General features: G+C 41.5%; 2 protein-coding genes across 2 annotated transcripts; one reads left to right on the forward strand and one right to left on the reverse strand.

Moving 5' to 3' along the window:
• The first annotated feature begins 12,939 nt into the window (after window positions 1-12,939).
• LOC133663848 (uncharacterized) lies at window positions 12,940-18,101 on the forward strand. Its single transcript, XM_062068556.1, has 13 exons — window positions 12,940-13,051; window positions 13,207-13,451; window positions 13,706-13,783; window positions 15,013-15,090; window positions 15,184-15,258; window positions 15,364-15,390; window positions 15,876-15,993; window positions 16,134-16,225; window positions 16,341-16,418; window positions 16,508-16,582; window positions 16,682-16,822; window positions 17,015-17,085; window positions 17,760-18,101. Exons 5-13 carry the CDS (start codon window positions 15,213-15,215, stop codon window positions 17,766-17,768), a joined length of 657 nt encoding a protein of 218 aa, XP_061924540.1. The 5' UTR covers window positions 12,940-13,051; window positions 13,207-13,451; window positions 13,706-13,783; window positions 15,013-15,090; window positions 15,184-15,212; the 3' UTR covers window positions 17,769-18,101.
• A 1,585-nt stretch (window positions 18,102-19,686) lies between these two features.
• On the reverse strand, window positions 19,687-22,411 carry LOC133663849 (uncharacterized). Its single transcript, XM_062068557.1, has 9 exons — window positions 22,370-22,411; window positions 22,243-22,269; window positions 21,934-22,124; window positions 21,614-21,731; window positions 21,369-21,460; window positions 21,176-21,253; window positions 21,012-21,086; window positions 20,772-20,912; window positions 19,687-19,831 (listed from the first exon to the last, which is right to left on the reverse strand). The coding sequence occupies exons 3-9, from the start codon at window positions 22,094-22,096 to the stop codon at window positions 19,695-19,697; spliced, it is 804 nt and encodes a 267-aa protein (XP_061924541.1). The 5' UTR covers window positions 22,097-22,124; window positions 22,243-22,269; window positions 22,370-22,411; the 3' UTR covers window positions 19,687-19,694.
• Between the last annotated feature and the right edge of the window lie 4,336 nt (window positions 22,412-26,747).

The raw sequence follows: 26,747 nt of genomic DNA on the forward strand, positions 1-26,747 counted from the left end.
CCAGCAGTGCGGGATGCCGTCAAGCTGAAGAAAGAGCTTATCGGGTCCTTTTGGCTCATGGGACTCCAGAGGCAGCGGGCATACCGACAGGCCAAGCGAGACCTCCTCAATCCCACCAACATGTCTTCCTATGAGGAAGCAGTGCCTGGGGAATTTGTGGTGGGCTCTCCTATTTCTGGGGCTGAGGTTGCCAAGGTAGTTAAAAAGCTCCTCGGAGGCAAGGCCCCGGGGGTTGATGAGCTCCGTTCGGAGTTCCTTAAGGCTCTGGATGCTGTGGGGCTGTTTTAGTTGACAAGACTCTGCAACATCGCGTGGACATCAGGGGCGGTGCCTCTGGATTGGCAGACCGGGGTGGTGGTTCCTCTCTTTAAGAAGGGGGACCGGAGGGTGTGTTCCAACTATCGTAGATGACACTCCTCAGACTTCCCGGTAAGGTCTATTCATGTGTACTGGAGAGGATGAACCTCGAATCCATGACGAACAGTGTGGTTTTCGTCCTGGTCGTGGAACGGTAGACCAGCTCTTTACTCTCGGCAGGGTCCTTGAGTGTTCATGGGAGTTTGCCCAACCAGTCTACATGTGCTTTGTGGACTTGGAGAAGACATTCGACCGTGGCCCCCCCCCCCCCCCCGGTAAATCCTGTGGGGAGTGCTCAGAGAGTATGGGGTATCGGCATGTCTGATTGTGGCGGGTGTCTCCCTGTATGATCAGTGTCAGAGCTTGGTCCGCATTGCCGGCAGTATGTCGGACCCCTTTCCAGTGTGGGTGCCCTTTGTCACCGATTCTGTTCATAACTTTTATGGACAGAATTTCTAGGCGCAGTCATGGCGTTGAGGATCCCCTCAACGCCATGACTGCGCCTGGTTTGGTGGCTGCAGGATTAGGTCTCTGCTTTTTGCAGATGATGTGGTCCTGATGGCTTCAACTGGCCAGGATCTTCAGCTCTCATTGGATCGGTTCGCAGCCGAGTGTGAAGCGACTGGGATGAGAATCAGCACCTCCAAGTCCGAGTCCATGGTTCTCGCCCGGGAAAGGGTGGAGTGCCATCACCAGGTTGGGAAAGAGATATTGCCCCAAGTGAAGGAGTTCAAGTACCTAGGAGTCTTGTTCATGAGTGAGGATAGAGTGGATCGTGAGATCCACAGGCGGTTCGGTGCGGCGTCTTCAGTAATGAGGACGTTATATCGATCCGTTGTGATGAAGAAGGAGCTGAGCCAGAAGGAAAAGCTCTCAATTTACCGGTCGATCTACGTTCCCTTCCTCACCTATGGTCATGAGCTGTGGGTTATGACCGAAAGGACAAGGTCACGGGTACAAGCGGCCGAAATGAGTTTCCTCTGCCGGGTGGTGGGTCTCTCCCTTAGAGCTAGGGTGAGAAGCTCTGTCATCCGGGAGGAACTCAGAGTAAAGCCGCTGCTCCTCCACATTGAGAGGAGCCAGATGAGATGGTTCGGACATCTGCTCAGGATGCCACCCGAACGCCTCCCTAGGGAGGTGTTCAGGGCAAGTCCAACCGGCAGGAGGCCATGGGGAAGACCTAGGACACATTGGAAAGACTATGTCTCCCGGCTGGCCTGGGAACGCCTCGGGATCCCCCGAGAAGAGCTGGACGAAGTGGCTGGGGAGAGGGAAGTCTGGGCTTCTCTGCTTAGGCTGCTGCCCCCGCAACCCGACCTCGGATAAGCGGAAGAAAATGGATGGATTTAGTATGACAGTTATACTGTCATATTGAGTGTGACAGTATACTGTCATAAAACCCAATTTTTGTATTTGCAAACCTGATTCTAGTAAAACTCACATATATATAATATTACAGGCAATTTTGGACATAATGCACGTTTGGTTTTGGAGTTATGTTTATATAACTTTAATATATAGTATGACAGCTATACTGTTATAATGAGTAAAAAAACTAACTTGTGTCCGTCATGAAACCCAATTGTTGTATTTGCAAACCTTACAAAAACAACTGATCCACATGGATTCAATATTACAGGCATTTTTAGACATTTTGCATGTTTGGTTTAGGAATTATGTTGGAATACATTTGTATTGCTTTTTTCGCATTATCTCAGGATTTTAAGAACATTACTGTCATATTGAGTCAAAAAAAACTTTTTGTTTGCAAGCCCAAAAAAGCAATGTTTCGAGTTATTTTAGGCATTATTAGACATTTGTATGTGTAGTTTAGGAGTTATGTTTAAATAACTGTCATATTGAGTGTGACACTGTCATAGTGAGTAAAACCTAACTTTTGTATTTGCAAACCTTACAAAAACAACTGATTCTAGTAAAACTCACATTGATACAAAATTACAGGCATGTTTAGACATCTGGCATGTTTGGTTTTGGAGTTATGTTTATATAACCTGCTTTCTGAGTCGCCACCTTTGTGGTTTGCGTGTCCTACTGATCCTAGGAGCTATGTTGTCCGGGGGCTTCTATGCCCCCTGGTAGGGTCCCCCAAGACAAACAGGTCCTAGGTGAGGGATCAGACAAAGAGCAGCTCAAAGACCTTTATGAAAAGTACAAATCGAGGACCTAGATTTTTTCATGCCCGGACGCGGGTCACCGTGGCTCCCCTGTGGAGCCAGGCCCAGAGTTGGGGCACGATGGCGAGCGACTGGTGCCCATGGGGCCCCTCCAATGGGCTAACCACTCATTGGCTGGGTTATAGAGGGTGCAGTGTGAGCTGGGCGGCAGCCGATGGCAGGGCACTTGGTGGTCCGATTATCGGCAACATAAGCTCTCTCTTAGGACGTGGAACGTCACCTCGCAGGGAGGGAAGGAGCCTGAGCTGGTGCGCGAGGTGGAGAAGTTCCCGGCTAGATAAAGTTGGACTCACTTCGACGCACAGCAAGGGCTCTGGAACCTGTTCTCTCAAGAGGGGTTGGACTCTCTTCCACTCTGGCGTTGCAAGTAATGAGAGGCTGCCTTGGCAATTCTTGTTGCCCCCCGGCTCAAAGCCTGCACGTTGGACTTTAACCCAGTAGACGAGATGGTAGCTTCCCTCCGCTTTCGGGTTGGGTGACGGGTCCTGACTGTTGTTGGTGTTTACCCACCAAACAGCAGCTCAGAGTACCCACTCTTTTTGGATTCCCTTGAGGGAGTACTGGAGATTGCTCCCTCGGGTGATTCCCTTGTTCTGCTTGGGGACTTCAACGCTCATGTTGGCAACGACAGTGAAACCTGGAGAGTCGTGATTGGGAAAAATGGCCACCCGGATCTGAACCCAAGCGGTGTTTTGTTATTGAACTTTTGTGCTCGTCATGGATTGTCCATAACAAACACAATGTTCAAACATAAGGGTGTCCATATGTGCACTTGGCACCAGGACACCCTCGGTCGCAGTTCCATGATTGACTTTGTAGTTGTGTCATGGGATTTGTGGCCTCATGTTTTGGACACTCGGGTGAAGAGAGGGGCGAGCTTTCTACCAATCACCACCTGGTTAGCTGGCTCCGATGGTGGGGGAGGATGCCGGACAGACCTGGCAGGCCCAAACACATTGTGAGAGTCTTTTGGGAACGCCTAGCAGAGTCTCCTGTCGGAGAGAGTTTCTTTTTCCACCTCCGGAAGAACTTTGAACATGTCACAAAGGAGGTGCTGGACATTGAGTCTGAATGGACCATTTTCCGTGCCTCTCTTGTCGAACCGGCTGATTGGAGCTGTGGCCGCAAAGTGTTTGGTGCCTGTCGTGGCGGTAATCCTAGAACCCGCTGGTGGCCACCAGCAGTGCGGGATGCCGTCAAGCTGAAGAAAGAGCTTATCGGGTCCTTTTGGCTCATGGGACTCCAGAGGCAGCGGGCAAACCGACAGGCCAAGCGAAATCTCCTCAATCCCACCAACACGTCTTCCTATGAGGAAGCAGTGCCTGGGGAATCTGTGGTGGGCTCTCCTATTTCTGGGGCTGAGGTTGCCAAGGTAGTTAAAAAGCTCCTCGGTGGCAAGGCGGGTGGATGAGCGGCAGGAGGCCACAGGGAAGACCCAGGACACATTGGGAAGACTATGTCTCCCGGCTGTCCTGGGAACGCCTCGGGATCCCCCGAGAAGAGCTGGACAGAGGGAAGTTTGGTCTTCTCTGCTTAGGCTGCAGCCCCCGCAACCCGAACATAACCCGACCATAAGCGGAAGAAAATGGATGGATTTAGTATGACAGTTATACTGTCATTGTAGATTAACTACGGTCAAATTATTGGACAGGACGTCGAAATGTGTAATAAAGTTGAACTTTATATAAGAAAAAAATGGGGATACAAACGGTACAAAACGATCCTTATATGTTGTTATCTGTCATTCATTCATCACCCGTAGGCTCGTAATTCTCATCCCAACAACCACAATGCACCTGCTCCCGCTCTTTCTAACATCCGGTTTGCCGCAATGCATTGTAGAACATGCAGTCTTTTAGTTTACCCTTTGTTAGGCTATTGAGTAGAAACAACTCAATTCAATGTCAGTGTTTCTCAAATAATCAATATCAAATACATGTATAATTCAAATCAATTCCCTTTTAACTCTTTTAGCTGTAAATATTAATAGATCAATTTATCAGCAATTAAATCAAACATGCAAATTAGGAATGATCATTACACATGAACTATATAACCCATAAGTTACAACATCCTCCCCCCATGAACTACGTTCATCTAAATCTCAAGACAGTACAGTAACTGAATAGGTCTTCTTAGCAAAGTCCCTGAGGGAGTGTGGACTATGCACGACCTGACAAGTCCATCTCGGCCGGTAAACATTTCTGTGATTCTTCCCAGTTTCCAGGTTTGTCTGGGGGTGTTGTCCTCTCCAATGAGTACAACGTCACCCACTTTCAGTGGGGTGGGTGTCGGTGTGTCACATCGGTGTGCTGACTTCAAGTCCAGTAGGTAATCCTTACGCCAGGCGTTCCAGAAGCTGGTTGTGAGTCTACGTCTGTACTTCCATCTTGAAAAACTCGTCAGCAGTTAGTTCTCCTTTTTTCTTTGGTTTTGTTTGAGCATTGGCTATGAATCTCTTTATCCAGGCTGTCACTCTGAGAACTCTCTTCAGCTTGCTGTATCTTTCCAGTTCTAACACCGGTTCAGTGGGGTCTGTGTCATTTGCAGCGAGCTGCACAGTGATCTGTTGGCTGGTCCTTAGTTCTGCATTCACCTTGTCTGGAACATTGTCATTTTCAGTCTCCTCTGACTGATCAGTTGATGTCAGAACGCTGGGCCCGTTCCACCATAGGTGGTTCTGTATCAGCCCTTCAACACTTTGTCCTCTTGTGGGGAGGTCAACTGGATTTATCTTCCCTGGGATGTGTTACCATCTCTCAGGGTTGGTCAGTGACTGGATCTCGGTCACTCTGTTTGCAACAAACTGTTTCCACTTCTGAGCTGAGCTGCAAATCCAATGCAGTGTAATCATAGAGTCTGTCCACATTCTTATCTGATTTGGTTCCAATTTTAGAGTCATCATCAAGTTGTTGGCTGGTCTCGCTCCAATCACAGCTCCCATTAGCTCCAGGCGTGGCAGTGTCATTTTCTTGAGAGGAGCCACCCTGGATTTGGAAACGACTAGGCTCATTATAGGTTCTCCATCTGGCGATTCACCTTGTAGGTAGGCTGCAGCACTGTAGGCTCTTTCACTTGCGTCGCAGAACACATGTAGTGTTAGGGCATGTTTATTTTCTGGCTGCATGTCTGTTCGATACCACCTTGGTATGGCGAGCTGGTGTAGCTGGGGCAGTTCTGAACACCACTGTTGCCATTCTTGAGTCAGGTCAGGTGGTAGCTCTTCGTCCCAGGAGAGTCCTCTCTCCCACATTTCTTGAAACATGCACTTGATTCTGACTGTGAAAGGTGTCCGGAACCCGAGTGGGTCATAGACGCGTGCAGCTGACTGTAGAACATTTCTCTTTGTGTTCTTCTTTTCTTTTAAGATGCTCAATAGCGGTCTGAGGTCAAAGGTGAAGTCATCTGGTTTTGGTCTCCACACTAGGCCCAACACCTTGAGCACAGCTCCGTGTGTCTCCGATGCCTGTGTGTGGTCTGTTGTGCCCTCCTTCCATTTCTTCTCCAGCTCATGAGAGTTGGTCATCCACTTGCAGAGGTCCATGCCTGCGGTTGACAGCATTTGGGTTGCAGTTGCTGTCACATGGTAGGCCTCTTCAACACTGTGTGCGCTTGCAATGAAATCATCGACGTAAAGTGACTCTTAGTGTCTCTACAACCTGTGGTTGTTTTGTTTCATATTGTTTCAGGTGTTTTCTGATTGTAGCTGCGAGTAGGAATGGACTCGGGGAGGCCCCAAACACCACTCTGGTCATCCGCAGAACACGCAGCTCTCCATTCTCTTCTCCGCTTGGTGGGCCTGTGAGCCACAGAAATCTCACTGCATCTCTGTCTTTCTCCACTATGGAGATCTGCAAGAAAGCCTTTTTTATGTCTGACATGAAAGCAATTTCATTTTTTCTGAATTTAATGAGGACACTGAGGAGATCTGGATTCAGGTTTGGTCCTGTGAGCAGACAGTCATTGAGGGATGGACTGCCATCTTCATGAGACGACGCATCAAACACCACTCTTAGCTTTGTGGTCACTTTGTCTTCTCTGAGTACTGCGTGGTGAGGTAAGTAGTATTTCACGTTGTCTGTACTTGCATTGTCTTTTGTCACATCCTCTGCAATGTTCTGCTGTAAATAGTCCTCCACTAGGGATTATGTTTGATAAGGAATTATCGAGTTCGAGCCTATTATCGAATCCTCTTATCGAACCGATTCCTTATCGATTCTCTTATCGAGTCCAGATAGGTTGTTGTATATGGGAAAAAAACACAATATTTGGTTTAACAAAAGCTCACTTTTATTATATAAGAAAAAAATAAAATCTAATAAATAAATAAATATTGACTGTTACCCACCTAAAAAAATAAAATAAAATAAATAAATATTGACTGTTGTTACCCAAAGTATATTAAGTGGGATTTTTTCAGAAAAACCAATATATACAGTAACACAAAAACAACCTGTCTCTGTGATCACTATAGGTGTATAAATAATAATATAGTGTTAAATAAAATCAGTCCCTTGGGCACAATACTGAAAATAATACAGCTCTCCAAAAAGTGCACTTCTGCTGCTATTTGACATAACTGTTTGTTATGATGCTTTGACATTTTTGCACTTTATTTCTTTATTGAAAGAAAATTCTATGAAGAGAAAAGTTGTTTGCAAATGTGGTTACAATGCTAAAAAATGAAAAGTTAAAGCTAAAAAAAGAAATACACTTTATTGAGTTAACATTATTTCTTTATGGGGGAAAAATGTTATGAGCTAGAGAATATAACAACTACACTACCCAGCATGCAACGGGAGTTACGAGCATGCGCGGTAGCCCCGAAAAGTGTTGCATGTTGCCACGCTGTGAAAGTAAACGTCAAGAACTCAGCCAACACGCCTCGTCTGCATTATTTATAATTAGACAAACAACACATCTACAGTGTGATTTTGTTTTGTTTACAAGGAAAGAAAAACAAAAGTTAAAAAAGGGAGATGTCATATGTATGTGCTGCGGTTGTTTTAAGAACGTTGCGACAGCTGCCGTAAAGGAGGTGTGTTGCTAGCCTTGTTGCTATGTTTCCGGTTGGTGGTAAAAGTGTTCGTCATGTGTTTTACCCTGCTAAAATCTCTCAGTAAAGTTATTCATTGGATTATACCTTTTGTTTTGAACTTTATTACACCTTGGAGCGCTTTTTCCCGTCCATTTTTTTCCTGCTTTCGCTATCTGAGCCTAATGACTGAGCTACATGACTGATTTCTTGTGATGTCACACGGAGCATTTCTGGTCGGGACGAGATTCGTTCCGAGGGATTCGCATAAAGAACCAACTCTTTTCTAGTGGTCTCGATAACGGGTACTGGTTCTCAAAAAGGGATTCGAGTCAGAGGACTCGGTTCTTTTCTTATCGAACAACCGAGAAAACCGGTTTCGAGTATCATCCCTATCCTCCACTACTTCATTGTATCTGCTGTAGAATGTAACATCCTTCTTCAGTCTTTTCTTCAGACCTTCAAATCGTTTTTTAGCAACTCTGTAGTTGTCTTGGAGCGCTGCTTTGTCTGGTTTCCATGGCAACTCCACGTGCTATCGTCCATCTTTGAAAGTTGTTGTTCTCTCAAATATCTGCATAGCTTCTTCTTCTGCTGGGTTCTGTGTGTTTTCACTTGTGATGCCCAGAGACTCAATTTCCCAGAATGCACTTAGTTGCTTGGAGACAAGTGTGTCCTCTTCAAGTGAAATGAACATGCAGGTTGCCTCAGCGACACTTGACATGCACACTGCTCCCTGCACAGACCATCCAAATGTGCTCTCTAGTGCAACTAATGTCTCTGTCAGTCGCTCCACTCTTCCTGAGACAATTTGCCAATAGTAGTCTGCTCCTATCAGGACAGATAGCTCAGGACCATCATCATTATCTGGGAAGTCTGCTAGTTGTAGTCCCTTTTTCTTGAGCTCATGTTGAATCTGGTCACCGGGAACTTTCATCACAGCTGAGCACACCTGAGGTGTTTCTAAGGCTTCAATTTCAATTCTTTGCTGGTTGTCCCAGACATTCTCCAATTTGACTTTCACTGTGTTGCGTTGTGACATTGTGGGGACAGAGGAGCCAAATGTGTGAAGAGTGAGTGTCTCTTGTCTTATTACTGGTAAGTTCAGGCTCTTCACAAGGTTTTCATGGATGAAGCTTCTCTGACTCCCTCCATCGAGTAAACAGCGAGCCATTTTTCTGCCTAATGGGTCTCCTACCCATGCCTTAGCAGTTTGTAGCAGCACAGTGTTCTGTCCATCTTGTTTAATCTTCGCTGACTGAGGAATGACTGAGGAAACAACAGCCTCTTCTTTAACATTGGGGGGCTGCACCTCACTTTTCTCACCGGTGCACACAGCAATGTGATGCCTCCTTCCACATTTTTCACATGCTGCATCCTTCACTTTGCATGTTTTTGCAATGTGTTTCTGTCCCAGACACACAAAACATCTTCCCATTTTCTTGATCTTTTCTTTGCGTTGAGGAATGCTGTTAGTAGGGCAATGCTCAGATTTGTGTTCTGCACTGTCACAGAATATACAGTTGTGTGCCTTCTGGCTGACTGTGTGCAGTGCAGCAGCAGATTGCATGCTGGGTCTGTTCATTTTTGTGCCATTGGATGAGCATAACTGCTTCCATGGCTTACTTTCTGGTTTGTGTTCTTGTTGGGTGTATGACGTTGTCATTTGCAGTGCTCTTTCCCTGCTCTGAACCTCCTTCTGTAGGAATTTGACTATTTCATCAACCTTCCATTCATCATCATCTCCCCTCTGACGGCTATATTCAAGAGCTATGTCATCTGGAATCATCTTCATTAAAATTGGGCATAGTAGGCTTCCATAAGTGTCTGACACTACACCCAGTGACTCCAAGCTCCTAATTTGAATTTCACATTCATCATATAGCTGCCTTAATGCATGCACATCAGAGGATTTCTTCACAGGAGTTAGATTCAGCAGCCTTGACATGTGAGCACTGATCACCAGATCTTTCCTTCCAAATCTGCTTTTCAATAGCTGTTCCTGTGAGGTACGTTTTCAGGTAGGTAAACTTCTCACGTTTGCACAATGCATCATGCGTGTGAATAGCAGTCTCATACTGGCTCCAAAACTCCTGCCATTTACTGACATCGCCATTGTATTTATCAATAATCAATTTCGGTAGCTTCACAGACTGTCTGTATGCTAATGAGTTGGCTGAGTTAGCGTCGCTCACCCTCTGCTGCGTTGATGCTTGTTGCCGCTGGTTTTCATCCTCATTTTTCTTCACCATGCGCTGCGTGCGGCTCTTATACGAGATGACACGTTGTTTATAGTCCTCCGTATTTTCGATCTCGTTCTCCAAGTCATCCAACGCCGTGAGCTGTTCAATTCCACTGTCCAACTCAAATAGACTGTCCTCCTTTGCGGACAACATGTCCAATAAAGTACTCAAATGATCAATGTCCGGATCTGGCTTGGTCATTTCTCCGTCTATTTGGTTCAAAAGACGTGTCCTAGTACCTCTGATTGCACCCCGTTTTCTTCTCATTCTTTCCATTTCGGTCCTACGTTCCTCATCTGAGCAGCGGCTTTAGCTTCTCCCTCGCTCATCTTTTCCCGGGTTTCGGCACCAAAAAATGTAGATTAACTACGGTCAAAGTATTGGACAGGACGTCGAAATGTGTAATAAAGTTGAACTTTATATAATAAAAAAAATGGGGATACAAACAGTACAAAACGATCCTTATATGTTGTTATCTGTCATTCATTCATCACCCGTAGGCTCGTAATTCTCATCTCAACAACCACAATGCACCTTCTCCCGGTCTTTCTAACATCCGGTTTGCCGCAATGCATTGTGGAACATGCAGTCTTTTAGTTTACCCTTTGTTAGGCTATTGAGTAGAAACAACTCAATTCAATGTCAGTGTTTCTCAAATAATCAATATCAAATACATGTATAATTCAAATCAATTCCCTTTTAACTCTTTTTAGCTGTAAATATTAATAGATCAATTTATCAGCAATTAAATCAAACATGCAAATTAGGAATGATCATTACACATGAACTATACAACCCATAAGTTACAACAGTCATATTGAATGAAAAAAAATAACTTGTGTCTTTGCAAACCTTACAAAAGACCATTTTTCTTGTAAAACTAACAAAGATACAAGTCTCCAGGCATTATTAGCCATTTTCCATGTGTTGTTTAGGAGTTATGTTTAAATAACTGTTATATTGAGTGTGACAGTTTACAGTCATAAAACCCAATTTTTGTATTTGCAAACCGGTTTCTAGTAAAACTCACATATATACAATATTACAGGCAATTTTGGACATAATGCATGTTTGGTTTTGGAGTTATGTTCATATAGCTTTCATATATAGCATGGGTGTGAAACTCTGGCCCGTGGGCCAAATTTGGCCTGCCGTGTAATTTCACTTGGCCCTTGAGGCAATATCAAATTAACACTAAAGCTGGACCGCCGATTATATATTGCGGCGGTGCCACAGTAACACTGCCTTCACCGCTACTTCTAATACTTGCCAACCTATGGCGTCACATTAGTACCAAAAATCCGAGCGCATAAAAACTGTTATCGCGCGCTGATTCTCCACTTCGTGCGCGCGCGCGACACCCTTTTGCGCGTGCGTGGTGCTTCTGTGCGCGCGCGTGGTGCTTCTGTGCGCGCGCGGCGCCTTTTTGCGTGCGCGCGGTGCCTTTCTGCGTGCGTGCGGTGCCTTTCTGCGCGCGCGCGATGCCTTTCTGCGCGCGAGCCGTCTCGGTCTGTGCGCTGTCATGTTTCATTTTGGTACTTTGGGGGCAGGCATGCTTAGACGGACCCTTCTTTCTGATTGGCTCTGAGCATTTTTCATATGAGCCAATCAGAAGTATAGCAGGGCGGGTCATCGTCAATATGTATCAAGATTTACGGAGGAAGAAGTGAATAAAAAAATGTTGGCTGAAAAAGAGGTAAGTTGAGGGACACACTTATTTACATTATTGAACTGGTTTGGAGTGATTGTAAGGGTTTACTGACTTGTTAGAAGAATGGAGGCTCCACTGCTATCTTAGTTGAAAACATTAAATGCACTGCACATGAGTGTAATAAAAAAAGCACCTGGACTTGCTAGTTCACACAGCATCCCTGCTGTTAGACATTCATGTGTGTTGTTTCGCTTGTTGCTTGTTTTATTACTTTTCTTTTCATCATAGTCCTAATACTTGTCAAGTATCCCGTTTTGGCCAGAAACATCCTGTATTTTACACCTCTTTCCTAGCCTGACTAGCCAGCCCATCTCAAACATCCTGTATTTTACACCTCTTTCCTAGCCTGACTAGCCAGCCCATCTCTTTTGCATTCTGTTCGATTGCATTACGAAATTTGAATGTAAATGAAAAATAATGTAGGGCTGGTATGTTTTATTTATTTTATTTTATTAACACTGGTATGTTTTATTTGTTGACCTTCAAATTAAATGTACTGTGACATGACATGTCATCGGTCTTACACATTTTGGTTATATACTGTACTTCTGTATTCTATAGTAACCAATTTGCATCTTCCTTTTCTAAACAGAAAAGCTGGCAGGGATGGAGAGGAGGTTTTTTGAGGGGGGCATTGATGGCAAAGTACCAAAGTACTCAATGACCGACTTTGAAAAATACAACTTCAAGTAGGTTGTAAAAAAGGCAGATGAAGTGAAACTATAGCAATGCTTTTCTTTACACTCTCTCATGCACACAGATACTCATGTTATGAGAAGCATATTGTTTCAAAAATATTAACATTAATTGTTGTTATTTTAAACATCTTTCAGATGACATTGCTCGAATTCAAAAACCACTTTACGACACAATTATTAGGTCCAATGTGCAGGATTATTCTATTAGTATTAGTTATTTTTTATGTTTTATCATATCTTAGCTTATTTTTATGTTTTATCATATCTTAGCCTATTTTATATGGTCTTATTATATTTATATTTCAGTTTTTATTGTATTTTATTTTATTTTATAGTTTTTCATATTGTAGTTTATTTTTATGTTTGATTATATCTTATCTTATTTCATATTATTTTTGGACTTTTACCTGATGTGTATTTTAATTATTTTTAATCCATTTATTTTATCATCTAGTGTTTCCTCAAAGAGCCCCCTGGATCTCCACGTCCAGACCCACACAGCAGAAGACTGCTATACGGATCCGCCTTCAAGTCGCCCAACCCGCGTTACTGTCACATTCGTTTTGGCTCCGCCTAGAGGATACAGCTCCGCCTCTGAAAATTGTACGGTCAGACAGCTGATCCTGAGCGGACTCGTGTCTGATTCGCATACGCGGACGCGACAAACCAAACCGACGCGCGCCGCCTAGAGTTATAGGCTCCGCCTACGCGCGCTGAGCCGACCAATGTCTGCACCCGCAGACGTGGACGCGCCTACTAGCGTGTACGCGCATGAGCCAAGATCTCTGGACTTTCTTTGCTGGAACACGAACGTAAGTATAGATTTATTGATTTATTGCTACATTCGCAGTAAAGATCAGCCTTTGTGTTTCCATCATCATTTATGTATGATTGTAATGACGTTGTTTGATATTAGGACTAGCAGTAAAACTTTATATTCTGTAAAAAAAGGCTATTTTATTTCCAGCGCCGCCTCCCAGAATGCTTTGCATGGGGACGTGCGTCTGACGTCACGTATACAGAAAATTCAAAATGGCTGCACGCGGTAGGTGAGGCCCGAGCGAAGAAAAGTGGAAAAGAGTGTTATTCGTCAAAAAACCCACACAACGACGGTCATTTTTTCGCCGTGCTATTGTAAAATTGTCTTTTATCTGTGTTTTGTGTTCCGGGGGACCCCGACTCCAGAATGGGAAAGTTTCCCGCGTGAAGCCGGTGAGTAAAAAGTTCAATACAGTTAACTTAGGCCATCTTTTGTTAGACGCTGTGAATCTGTGTAGGTTACATGCTACGATATTCCACATATTTCCAACTGCTTGAAACGAAAGCGTATTACTTTATTGTCAGTGTTGTTTAGGCCCAGGTCGCTAACGTTACTGCGTTAGTCAACAACGTAACGTTAACGGAGTGGAAACAGCCGTTCTTTGCCATTAATATGAGTGTGTATTATTTCTTTCTTTGTTCTTTAGTGGAGCTCGAGATCCTGTTTACTGTGGACTAGCTGTGTGTGACGCCATGTTGTTTTTGTTTCCATTACAAAAAAAAAGGTATGTCTGTGTTTTTTGGCATAGTTAATTGTAGAAAAAAATATAAAATGAGCTGATGTGAGTGGTAAAAATTGCTGCACATATTAAGGATCCTTTTTCTTGATCTATATTTTTGTTATTTGCTGATGTATATATTTTATATGCTGTTTTTTATTTAATTTATTTATTAGAGACTATTTTATGCTTTATTTACCTTTTTTTATTATTATTATTTTATTTACTATTATTATTATTATTTCCACATGTAAGCATAAATAATTGATCATATTAGTACATTGTTTGATTGCTTTGCTTAATGCATTCCATAATTTAATTCCACACACTGATATACTGAAGGTCTTAAGTGTTGTACGTGCGTACAAATGTTTTAAATTACATTTCTCTTTAAGATTATTTTTCTCCTCTTTTTTTGAGAAGAATTGTTGTATATTCTTGGGTAGCAGGTTATAGTTTGATTTGTTTATAATTTTAGCTGTTTGCAAATTCACTATGTCGTGGAATTTCAGTATCTTTGATTCAATAAATAAATGATTTGTGTGTTCTCTATATCCAACATTATATATTATTCTAACTGATCTTTTTTGTAACACCGTTAATGAATGAAGTGTACTTTTGTAATTATTTCCCCATATTTCGACACAATAACTCAGATATGTAACACTAGTGAACAGTAGAGAATATGAAGTGATTTTTTGTCTAGAACATGTTTTGCTTTATTCATTATTGACGTGTTTCTTGCTACTTTATGTTGTATATTTTTTACTTGAGATTTCCAGTTCAATTTATCATCAATCATTATACCTAGAAATTTGGTTTCATTTACTCTTTCAATTTCTATTCCGTCTATTTGTATTTGTGTTTGACTTTATTTTCTACTGTTACCAAATAGCATTATTTTAGTTTTACTGATATTCAAAGATAGTCTGTTTTTGTCAAACCATCTTTTAATTTGTTAATTTCTTCTGTTATTATTTGTATTATCTTCTGTGTGTTCTCTCCTGAACAAAACGCTGTTGTATCATCCGCAAATAATACTAACTTTAAATCTTTTGTAACTTTACAAATGTCATTTATCTAGACATTGAATAATTTAGGTCCTATATTGATCCCTGAGGTACACCACAGGATATATTTAGCGTTGTAGACGAAACCACCACATTAATATTAAAGATATGGTTAACATTCTTAGTGCTAAAGATATTCCCCTCTCCTTGTATCCCTTCTCCCAGCTCCACCGTCTCGCCGAGTGCCAGCAAGAGTCATGAGTACTTGTCAACTCGACTCCTCAACTGGAGATAACTTTCTAGGTAAAGACTGATCTCCAAAATAATATCTCAGCATCCAGTAACCATGCATGGTTAACAGATAACAACCATTTAATACCAATGTATCTCCCTTAGCACCTCACCATGGGGAAGGATGAATTCATATGCCTTCACCAGCACACGCATTAAATATGCAGAGAGTTACACAAGGTAGGGACTGATCTCTGTATACACTACACCCATAATTTCAAACCCTACTTGACGATTGAGCTGAAGTTCTGACTATTATGACCTGTACTTTTACCTTTCTTATAGTTCTTACCACCTTGGGGCACCATTCAGGTAAAATCTCAGCTCATCTTACTTGCTTATTTGTATACACTAACACCTGTGCATGCTTTTGTCCACGTTGTTCCTTTAACGATGATTTTTAAGGGTGCCTTTTCATCTGATTAAATTTATAATGAACAGGGACATTGCGGTTGTCCCAAGTGGATGGTATGATGATAGGATAGTTTTCTGGCCCAGCTATAAAAACACCGACATAATTGAAAGGGCCGCTTTAAATGAGGAGCAGCATGAGCCAAACTGGCCAAGATTTGACGTTTCTGTTGTCCGAACTTGTGGTATGCAAATTCATAATATTCTTGTTTAAAAATAACGTCATAGTTGCTTCTCTTTATGCTTGGAATAACCTATTGTGTCTATGTTCTGACCAGGTCTCTTGTAAGAGAGAGACCTGATTATCATCATCAATAATAATAATATTCTGTTCAGCTCTACAGCTAATTTGAAACTCATGTTCATTTTAACATATTCAATTTTAGACAACTACAAAGACGCATTAAAAATAATGCAACAATATGGAAAGGGCTGCAACACCTCAGACCTGCAATCTGAGGAGGAGAACGAGGAGCTGCCAGAAAAAAGGAACAGAAAGCCAGTGTAAGTGTGTTCCGTCTTTTCTACAGTAATAGGAAGGTTATTTCCGGTAGCATTCAAAAATAGACCAGAGATGCTTGTACTATATGTATATTTGGCAATTTTGGTATTGCAATAATCCTAATGATATGGTTACCCAACAGCCATCGTCTCGGGGACTCAGATGATAGCGAAGAAGACCCGGGAAATAGTGACCTCACATCTCTGTGTATGGCAAGCCAATTACACAGGCAGAGTAAGGAATAATCTCTTAACATCGAAAACAACAAAACCACCACATTAATATTAAAGATATGGTTGACATTCTTAGTGCTAAAAATATTTCCCTCTCCTTGTATCCCTTCTCCCAGCTCCACCGTCTCGCCGAGTGCCAGCAAGAGTCATGAGTACTTTACAACTCGACTCCTCAACTGGAGATAACTTTCTAGGTAAAGACTGATGTCCAAAATAATATCTCAGCATCCAGTAACCATGGTTAACAGATCTCAATCATTTAATACCAATTTATCTCCCTTAGCACCTCACCATGGGGAAGGACGCATTCATATGCTTTCAACAGCACCTGCATTAAACATGCAGAGAGTTACACAAGGTAGGGACTGATCTCTGAAATATTAGTGTATAGATAGGCCCCTTGGGTATTACCAGTCATGGTTAACTGATGGCTCTCTCACAATGCCCACCTCACTAGGAACTGCAGTCCCTCCTCGACTCCCTCCACCCCCCTCACCAGCAGCCCTCAACATGTGGCAGACAGAGGAGCCTGGATCCAGCCTGGCCTACAGGCCAACATGGCGAGGGGAAAGAATGGCCAACAACATTTCCTGCTCTGGTGAGCAATAACTGACAAATACCGGATGGTCTCTGTGCCACAAATTTTGGAAAAAATTAAAATTCACAAGCAATCACATATTTTCTTCAAACTTTGTCAATAACTTGTCAATAACAATAGCTAATGTCAGGATTATGAGTAATGAGGATAAACACTGAAACATGTTAATTTTATACTGCTGTTTGTCAACAGCGCCTGAGGTAATCCACATCCTTAGCCTGCTGGAAACTATTAAGCACAACCAAGACCAGCTAATTGCGAAGGTAAACTTCTTAAGCCTTGAATAGGTCAATAATTCATAATGACATTGATTTTGATTTTTTATTATTTTTTAAAGAAAGAAACAGCCTACATGGCAGCTTTGTGTGATTAGAGTAAAAATTGCTACATTTTCTTGTTACATTTCACCTGTTTGCTCTTTAAATACCACTTTTAATGTTTTTTATTTATTTCGATCATATTTTTTATAAATGTGCCCTGGGCCGTTAAAAATGACCTGCAGGCCGCAAATGGCCCCCGGGCCGCACTTTGGACACCCCTGGCCTACACGAATACAAACATAGAATGATAGTACAAATACAATAAGAAAACAATGTCAACCTCCCAAAGTTGGGTTATGGATATTTATTTATGCCCCCCACCCCCAACCCCCCGCCGCCGTCATCCAGCAGAGCCAAACAAGTACTCTGATCAAGGAACCAAATAACGATATTGTTTAAACATTTTGGATGTCTTGCACACCTATACCCTGATCACAAATTCATAGTTTACGCACCTTATTTTAACCACCTCCAGTAACTTTAAGTCATGGGTTTTTTTTCAAATGTAATCTCCTTAATACCTATCACATATTTTGTATTGTGTAAGCATACTTGGCTTTGGATGCTTCCTACCATAAACATAAACGTATCTGTCTTGTAATCTTGTTTGATTACAGGTGCTGTGAGTAAAAATGTTTTGACAAGGTCAGCCACGGACGCTGAGGTCACCAAACACGCCATCAGGTGGTTCAACTTGGCGGGGGATCGGGCAACGAGGAGACGAGTCCCGCTTCCACCTCCTCAGGAGGAATAGAGATGTATATGTATAAATAAACAACCTTTTATTGGACTTCTTGTCATTCACCAGTTATTCATTTTCTGATATGTTAGCTGTGCATGGAGCAGCGTTTCCTTGAAGTTGTAGCCTAATAGATTAAATATGTATATTTACTTTTTAAATATATATTATATATATTTACTTTATAGAGTGAATTGACCATTTTCTGTTTCTGCCTATTGACAATATTGTTAGTTTAAAAATACAAGGCAATGCATATGTAAGCCTATATTGCTGTAGTAGGGCTTAGTGAATTTTTTAGTTTCCTATTTTATCCTACAGCAAGAACAGAAGGGATTTTGAAAATAAGATAAAGGGATCCAAAACGGCCAGATGAGCCAGGGTTTTTATGAGTCCGCGGCGGGAGGTTAGGCTTTGATCTTGGGTGCGGAGCGGATGCAGCGCGCCGTCACGGCGCACCCGCCGCGGAAATAAGGCTTTGATCATGGGTGCGGAGCGCATTCAGCGCGCCGCCACGGCGGATCCGCTACCTGCCGCCGTGGCGGATACGTTCCTGAGTGCAAATGGACGCCGATGCTGGTCCGTTTCGCGGTTCCGTTCCGGAAAGCGCGATACCTGCGCGGGGGATCCGCCGCGGAGTGTTTTTGCTGTGTGGGGAGGGTTCCTGTGATTGGCTATTGTCATTGTGTTGTTATTATTATTGTTGTTGTTGTTATTTGTTTATTTTTATGTACATGTTTGGCTGTCTTCATGGGGTGTGGGTGTTATTTCTCATTTTGTTTTTAACTATGTAAAGCACTTTGAGCTGCATTTTAAATGTATGAAAAGTGCTTTATAAATAAACATTTATTAATATTATTATTAGTAATAGTACCCTTACAATCACTCCAAACCAGTTCAATAATATAAATAAGTGCGTCCCTCAACTTACCTCTTTTTCAGCCGACATTTTTTTATCCACTTCTTCCTCCGTAAATCTTGATACATATTGACGATGACCCGCCCTGCTATACTTCTGATTGGCTCATATGAAAAACGCTCTAAGCCAATCAGAAAGAAGGGTCCGTCTAAGCATGCCCGCCCCCAAAGTACCAAAACGAAACATGACAGTGCGAGGAGAGATCCCAGGAGTACAAAGAGAGCGCACAGACCGAGACGGCGCGAGCGCAGAAAGGCACCGCGCGCACGCAAAAATGCGCCGCGTGGGCGCACAAAGGCACCACGCGCGCTCATTCGTTTTGGGAATGTCCAATTATTCAATCATTTTGGTCCAGAATTTTCTTTTTTTACTCGGGGGTATATCAGAGAAAACTAGTCCCTGACAGGGATATAATCTTGTATGGGTGGTCCTCAGAAACACAAAAACTTCCAAAATATATTACAGCTGTCCCACACAGCAAAAACACTCCGCGGCGGATCCCCCGCGCAGGTATCGCGCTTTCCGGAACGGAACCGCGAAATAAAATAAAATAAAAATAAAATAGGAGCGCTATACAAGTATAACCCATTTATCATTATTTATTTAAACTAAAAAATTCACTAAGCCCTACTACAGCAATATAGGCTTGCATATGCATTGCCTTATATTTTTAAACTAACAATATTGTCAATAGGCAGAAACAGAAAATGGTCAATTCACTCTATAAAGTAAATATATATAATATATATTTAAAAAGTAAATATACATATCTAATCTATTAGGCTACAACTTCAAGGAAACGCTGCTCCATGCACAGCTAACATATCAGAAAATGAATAACTGGTGAATGACAAGAAGTCCAACAAAAGGTTGTTTATTTATACATATGCATCTCTATTCCTCCTGAGGAGGTGGAAGCGGGACTCGTCTCCTCGTTGCCCGATCCCCCGCCAAGTTGAACCACCTGATGGCGTGTTTGGTGACCTCAGCGTCCGTGGCTGACCTTGTCAACACATTTTTACTCACAGCACCTGTAATCAAACAAGATTACAAGACAGATACGTTTATGTTTATGGTAGGATGCATCCAAAGCCAAGTATGCTTACACAATACAAAATATGTGATAGGTATTAAGGAGATTACATTTGAAAAAAAAAGCATGACTTAAAGTTACTGGAGGTGGTTAAAATAAGGTGCGTAAACTATGAATTTGTGATCAGGGTATAGGTGTGCAAGACATCCAAAATGTTTAAACAATATCGTTATTTGGTTCATTGATCAGAGTACTTGTTTGGCTCTGTTGGATGACGGCAGCGGAGGGTTGGGGGTGGGGGGCATAAATAAATATCCATAACCCAACTTTGGGAGGTTGACATTGTTTTCTTATTATATTTGTACTATCATTCTATGTTTGTATTCGTGTAGGCCAGGGGAGTCCAAAGTGCGGCCCGGGGGCCATTTGCGGCCTGCAGGTCATTTTTTAACGGCCCAGGGCACATTTATAAAAAATATGATCGAAATAAAAAAAAAACATTAAAAGTGGTATTTAAAGAGCAAACAGGTGAAATGTAACAAGAATATGTAGCAATGTTTACTCTAATCACACAAAGCTGCCATGTAGGCTGTTTCTTTCTTTAAAAAATAATAATGAATCAAAATCAATGTCATTATGAATTATTGACCTATTCAAGGCTTAAGAAGATTACCTTCGCAATCAGCTGGTCTTGGTTGTGCTTAATAGTTTCCAGCAGGCTAAGGATGTGGATTACCTCAGGCGCTGTTGACAAACAGCAGTATAAAATTAACATGTTTCAGTGTTTATCCTCATTACTCATAATCCTGACATTAGCTATTGTTATTGACAAGTTATTGACAAAGTTTGAAGAAAATATGTGATTGCTTGTGAATTTTAATTTTTTCCAAAATTTGTGGCACAGAATGACCATCCGGTATTTGTCAGTTATTGCTCACCAGAGCAGGAAATGTTGTCGGCCATTCTTTCCCCTCGCCATGTTGGCCTGTAGGCCAGGCTGGATCCAGGCTCCTCTGTCTGCCACATGTTGAGGGCTGCTGGTGAGGGGGGTGGAGGGAGTCGAGGAGGGACTGCCGTTCCTAGTGAGGTGGGCATTGTGAGAGAGCCATCAGTTAACCATGACGGGTAATACCCAAGGGGCCTATCTATACACTAATATTTCAGAGATCAGTCCCTACCTTGTGTAACTCTCTGCATGTTTAATGCAGGTGCTGTTGAAGGCATATGAATGCGTCCTTCCCCATGGTGAGGTGCTAAGGGAGATACATTGGTATTAAATGGTTGAGATCTGTTAACCATGGTTACTGGATGCTGAGATATTATTTTGGACATCAGTCTTTACCTAGAAAGTTATCTCCAGTTGAGGAGTCGAGTTGACAAGTACTCATGACTCTTGCTGGCACTCGGCGAGACGGTGGAGCTGGGAGAAGGGATACAAGGAGAGGGGAATATCTTTAGCACTAAGAATGTCAACCATATCTTTAATATTAATGAGGTAGTTTTGTTGTTTTCGATGTTAAGAGATTATTCCTTACTCTGCCTGTGCAATTGGCTTGCCAACCCCAGAGATGTGAGGTCACTATTTCCCGGGTCTTCTTCGCTATCATCTGAGTCCCCGAGACGATGGCTGTTGGGTAACCATATCATTAGGATTATTGCAATACCAAAATTGCCAAATATACATATAGTACAAGCATCTCTGGTCTATTTTTGAATGCTACCGGAAATAACCTTCCTATTACTGTAGAAACATGACAAAAACAAGACGGAACGCACTTACACTGGCTTCCTGTTCCTTTTTTCTGGCAGCTCCTCGTTCTCTGCCTCAGATTGCAGGTCTGAGGTGTTGCAGCCCTTTCCATATTGTTGCATTATTTTTAATGCGTCTTTGTAGTTGTCTAAAATTGAATATGTTAAAATGAACATGAGTTTCAAATTAGCTGTAGAGCTGAACAGAATATTATTATTATTGATGATGATAAATCAGGTCTCTCTCTTACAAGAGACCTGGTCAGAACATAGACACAATAGGTTATTCCAAGCATAAAGAGAAGCAACTATGACATTATTTTTAAACAAGAAGATTATGAATTTGCATACCACAAGTTCGGACAACAGAAACGTCAAATCTTGGCCAGTTTGGCTCATGCTGCTCCTCATTTAAAGCGGCCCTTTCAATTCTGTCGGTGTTTTTATAGCTGGGCCAGAAAACCATCCTATCATCATACCATCCACTTGGGACAACCGCAATGTCCCTGTTCATTATAAATTTAATCAGATGAAAAGGCACCCTTAATGTAGAAAGAAAGAAAAGGGGTATTTATTCATCGTCAAAGGAACAACGTGGACAAAAGCATGCACAGGTGTTAGTGTATACAAATAAGCAAGTAAGATGAGCTGAGATTTTACCTGAATGGTGCCCCAAGGTGGTAAGAACTATAAGAAAGGTAAAAGGTCATAATAGTCAGAACTTCAGCTCAATCGTAAAGTAGGGTTTGAAATTATGGGTGTAGTGTATACAGAGATCAGTCCCTACCTTGTGTAACTCTCTGCATGTTTAATGCATGTGCTGGTGAAGGCATATGGATACATCCTTTGCCATGGTGAGGTGCTAAGGGAGATAAATTGGTATTAAATGGTTGTGATCTGTTAACCATGCATGGTTACTGGATGCTGAGATATTATTTTGGAGATCAGTCTTTACCTAGAAAGTTATCTCCAGTTGAGGAGTCGAGTTGACAAGTACTCATGACTCTTGCTGGCACTCGGCGAGACGGTGGAGCTGGGAGAAGGGATACAAGGAGAGGGGAATATCTTTAGCACTAAGAATGTTAACCATATCTTTAATATTAATGTGGTGGTTTCGTCTACAACGCTAAATATATCCTGTGGTGTACCTCAGGGATCAATATAGGACCTAAATTATTCAATGTCTAGATAAATGACATTTGTAAAGTTACAAAAGATTTAAAGTTAGTATTATTTGCGGATGATACAACAGCGTTTTGTTCAGGAGAGAACACACAGAAGATAATACAAATAATAACAGAAGAAATTAACAAATTAAAAGATGGTTTGACAAAAACAGACTATCTTTGAATATCAGTAAAACTAAAATAATGCTATTTGGTAACAGTAGAAAATAAAGTCAAACACAAATACAAATAGACGGAATAGAAATTGAAAGAGTAAATGAAACCAAATTTCTAGGTATAATGATTGATGATAAATTGAACTGGAAATCTCAAGTAAAAAATATACAACATAAAGTAGCAAGAAACACGTCAATAATGAATAAAGCAAAACATGTTCTAGACAAAAAATCACTTCATATTCTCTACTGTTCACTAGTGTTACATATCTGAGTTATTGTGTAGAAATATGGGGAAATAATTACAAAAGTACACTTCATTCATTAACGGTGTTACAAAAAAGATCAGTTAGAATAATATATAATGTTGGATATAGAGAACACACAAATCCTTTATTTATTGAATCAAAGATACTGAAATTCCACGACATAGTGAATTTGCAAACAGCTAAAATTATAAACAAAGCAAACTATAACCTGCTACCCAAGAATATACAACAATTCTTCTCAAAAAAAGAGGAGAAAAATAATCCTAGAGAGAAATGTAATTTAAAAAATTTGTACGCACGTACAACACTTAAGACCTTCAGTATATCAGTATGTGGAATTAAATTATGGAATGCATTAAGCAAAGCAATCAAACAATGTACTAATATGATCAATTATTTATGCTTACATGTGGAAATAATAATAATAATAGTAAATAAAATAATAATAATAAAAAAAGGTAAATAAAGCATAAAATAGTCTCTAATAAATTAATTAAATACAAAACAGCATATAAAATATATACATCAGCAAATAACAAAAATATAGATCAAGAAAAAGGATCCTTAATTTGTGCAGCAATTTTTCCCACTCACATCACCTCATTTTATATTTTTTTCTACAATTAACTATGCCAAAAAACACATAGACATACCTTTTTTTTTAATGTAAACAAAAACAACATGGCGTCACACACAGCTAGTCCACAGTAAACAGGATCTCGAGCTCCACTAAAGAACAAAGAAAGAAATAATACACACTCATATTAATGGCAAAGAACGGCTGTTTCCACTCCGTTAACGTTACGTTGTTGACTAACGCAGTAACGTTAGCGACCTGGGCCTAAACAACACTGACAATAAAGTAATACGCTTTCGTTTCAAGCAGTTGGAAATATGTGGAATATCGTAGTGTAGTGGATTGTCCGAAGCTTAAGCAGGCAACAAAAGTAGTTTAGTACAACAAATTTATTTACCCATTATCAGAAGTGCAGGTTGAATTGAGTTGGTCGTGCAGACAAACCACAAGTTACTCCGGAGCCAACAAGACACACACAAGCCAAAATCACCCCTGAGTTCCGGTCTTCTGCCATTCATTTATATGTCTGTTGTGCGTCATCGTTCCTTATCAAATGCATCAATGTCTTGTTTTGCTTTTCCTATCTGTTCCATAACAACTCGAATCCTTGAGACAGTCAACACATTCTATAGACAGGTTGGCACGACTTAATATTCACTTTTGTCCCACAACTGGTCCATTCAATGGCACAAAAATACAAGAGTATTGAAAATGAGCGGACATTCTTAAAAGACAAGAAATATAGGTCAAAAGGTCAGAAATTCTACTACATACCCGCCTTCCAGGGTCTTAAGACCCTGGACCAAAACAATTTCTGATATAGACCACTAACTTAAATCTCTACCGCAGATAAAGGCAAAAACCTCAATGTTTTTATACGAGGCAAAAATTCCGTCTATGACCCTCCTTCAGAGCGATCGCTGTTACCAGCCTGCAGTAAAACCATCTCACAGAACACAATTAGTGGCCTACCCTTTGATTTAGTAAAGGAAAAACAAATACTTTGATCATGGACATCATTGAACATAAATAGATTAATGTATATAGACTTATGACTGTAAGACATTTTCAAAAATATTTTTCCCGGCATTTGCAATTAATGTAGTTACCAATATTGTTAATTATCAATTGATTTTGAACACACAACTGAATTTCGTATGAGTCCATGTTCGATTAGTGCTCGTATAGATGGCTCAGTGGTGCCTCAGGCTGGTGGCCTGCCGACACCTCGTTGGGCTTTTGGCTGCCTTGGTGAAGAAAGAGATCCACTCAAACAGTCTGTCTCTGTCTCTTCTTGGGGTGTGGTTCAGTCCATTGGGCAGACTGTTCAGTGGCCGGTGCGTGCTGGCCGAAATTGGGGAAAACTCAGGTAGAGTTGGAGCTGTGGGGGCTTTGGGGAAGGCTGGGGCAGAGTATGGGGCGTGGGGCTTTGGTCCAGGCCCTCGGCTTGCTTCAGGCCTCCTCGCTGCTTCGGCACTCCCGACACTTCTTTCCACAGCTGCTGGAGTCCCGGTGGACACATTGGCTGGCAACCTTAGTTGTTCTCGTCATCGCTGGCAAGGTGTTGTCTCTCCTCTCGGTTCCTTCCAGTCAGGTATCGGCTGTTGGTCCTGGATTGGCTTTGACCGTGCCCCTCTTAGCGAGTGCAAGGGAATCTGGAGTGGCTGCTTTCATCCTCAAATCTGCACAGAGGAACTGGCACACAAATTCTACATTTTGCAAACTTACCATTTTGGTCTCATGGTCTTTCCACCTTCCTAGGAAGCTGCTGGTCCTGAGAAGTGCTGATCTTGTGACTGAAGAAGATTAACCTGTTTTCTTAAAATAGGTGCCGTTTTTGACCTAATCTTTTTGGGGAAACCATGTCGGGATATTAGATCATTCACAAAATATTTAATTACTGAATTGGCACCCTCCTTTGAGGGTGGGGTTGCTTCCGCCAACCACTGCAATTGTCAATCTAAATCGTTACGTTCCTTTATCCTTGTACCGGATTGATCATATCGATTAAATAAAACCTCAACACGCTCAAACTTGACCCAATCCAAACTCACCTCCCCCCTCTGTCCCTCTCACAGGGACAGTGTTAGTCGTAGTAATAGTAATAGTAATAGTAGTAGTAGTATTAGTAGTTTCAGAAACATCCAAGAAAAAGAAAAGACAGCTGATAGTCAAGCGCAGCAACAACAGAGGCGGAGGACAGGTCATGTTGGAGGTCACTGTTCGCTTTTGCAATAGTACTTTGATATTTTACAACACCTAGTGAATTATTGTGGCCACAATAATTCACTAAATAGTTGTATTTAATTTAGTTTATCTATGATGGGACAATGTACAGAAACATTAAATTCAGAAACAGATGTGTTCTGTACCAGATTATATCTAAATAGCTACTTTCCATCTGCAGTCCCTGGCTACCTAAATTAAAGGGATCCACAAATCAAGCACTAAAATTATGACACTAATTAATCATAATAAATATATACATTCATAATAATCAATAATTAATCAAAAATAATCATACTGTAGCATGTATTCAATTATAAGAAAAGTCACCAAATGCCCCTTCATGGACACATACTTACCATACAATACAACCACACCTTATTTACATCATCACACAAAGACAATACATGCTCTTGTTCACATCTGTCATCATTCGTAAAAACAACCAAGATTTTAACAGCCATACCTCACAATTTACAACAAAAATGCTCTCATGGATAAATATAATACTCATTAAATTGATGTGTCAACATAATGCCCCTCTTAGTGACCGTGTGAGCAGCCTTGATTGCTCCAAAGCCACTTTTTTTTTATTTCAAATGTTCTATTCCTTTTGTTATAACGTGGAGAAGGCTAATTGGTCTGTACATGTTCTGGTCTTCTTTATTTCCTGCCTCATGGATTTAATCGTAGTAGCAGTTTCTCGACGTGGTAGGTAAAGTGTTTTCCGTTATTGATTTATTTATCAATC

This window comes from Entelurus aequoreus, linkage group LG13 (genome assembly GCF_033978785.1).
Source record: "Entelurus aequoreus isolate RoL-2023_Sb linkage group LG13, RoL_Eaeq_v1.1, whole genome shotgun sequence".
Lineage (NCBI taxonomy): Eukaryota > Metazoa > Chordata > Actinopteri > Syngnathiformes > Syngnathidae > Entelurus > Entelurus aequoreus.

Excerpts from the sequence above, each read along its gene's own strand:
- LOC133663848 (XM_062068556.1), top strand. The coding sequence starts at position 15,213 with ATGCCTTCACCAGCACACGCATTAAATATGCAGAGAGTTACACAAG. Across the intron at positions 16,583-16,681 it reads CATGCAGAGAGTTACACAAG|GAACTGCAGTCCCTCCTCGA; the intron begins GTAGGGACTGAT and ends CCACCTCACTAG. Across the intron at positions 16,823-17,014 it reads CAACAACATTTCCTGCTCTG|CGCCTGAGGTAATCCACATC; the intron begins GTGAGCAATAAC and ends GTTTGTCAACAG.
- LOC133663849 (XM_062068557.1), bottom strand. The coding sequence starts at position 22,096 with ATGAACAGGGACATTGCGGTTGTCCCAAGTGGATGGTATGATGATAGG. Across the intron at positions 21,732-21,933 it reads TTCTGTTGTCCGAACTTGTG|ACAACTACAAAGACGCATTA; the intron begins GTATGCAAATTC and ends ATTCAATTTTAG. Across the intron at positions 20,913-21,011 it reads CATGCAGAGAGTTACACAAG|GAACGGCAGTCCCTCCTCGA; the intron begins GTAGGGACTGAT and ends CCACCTCACTAG.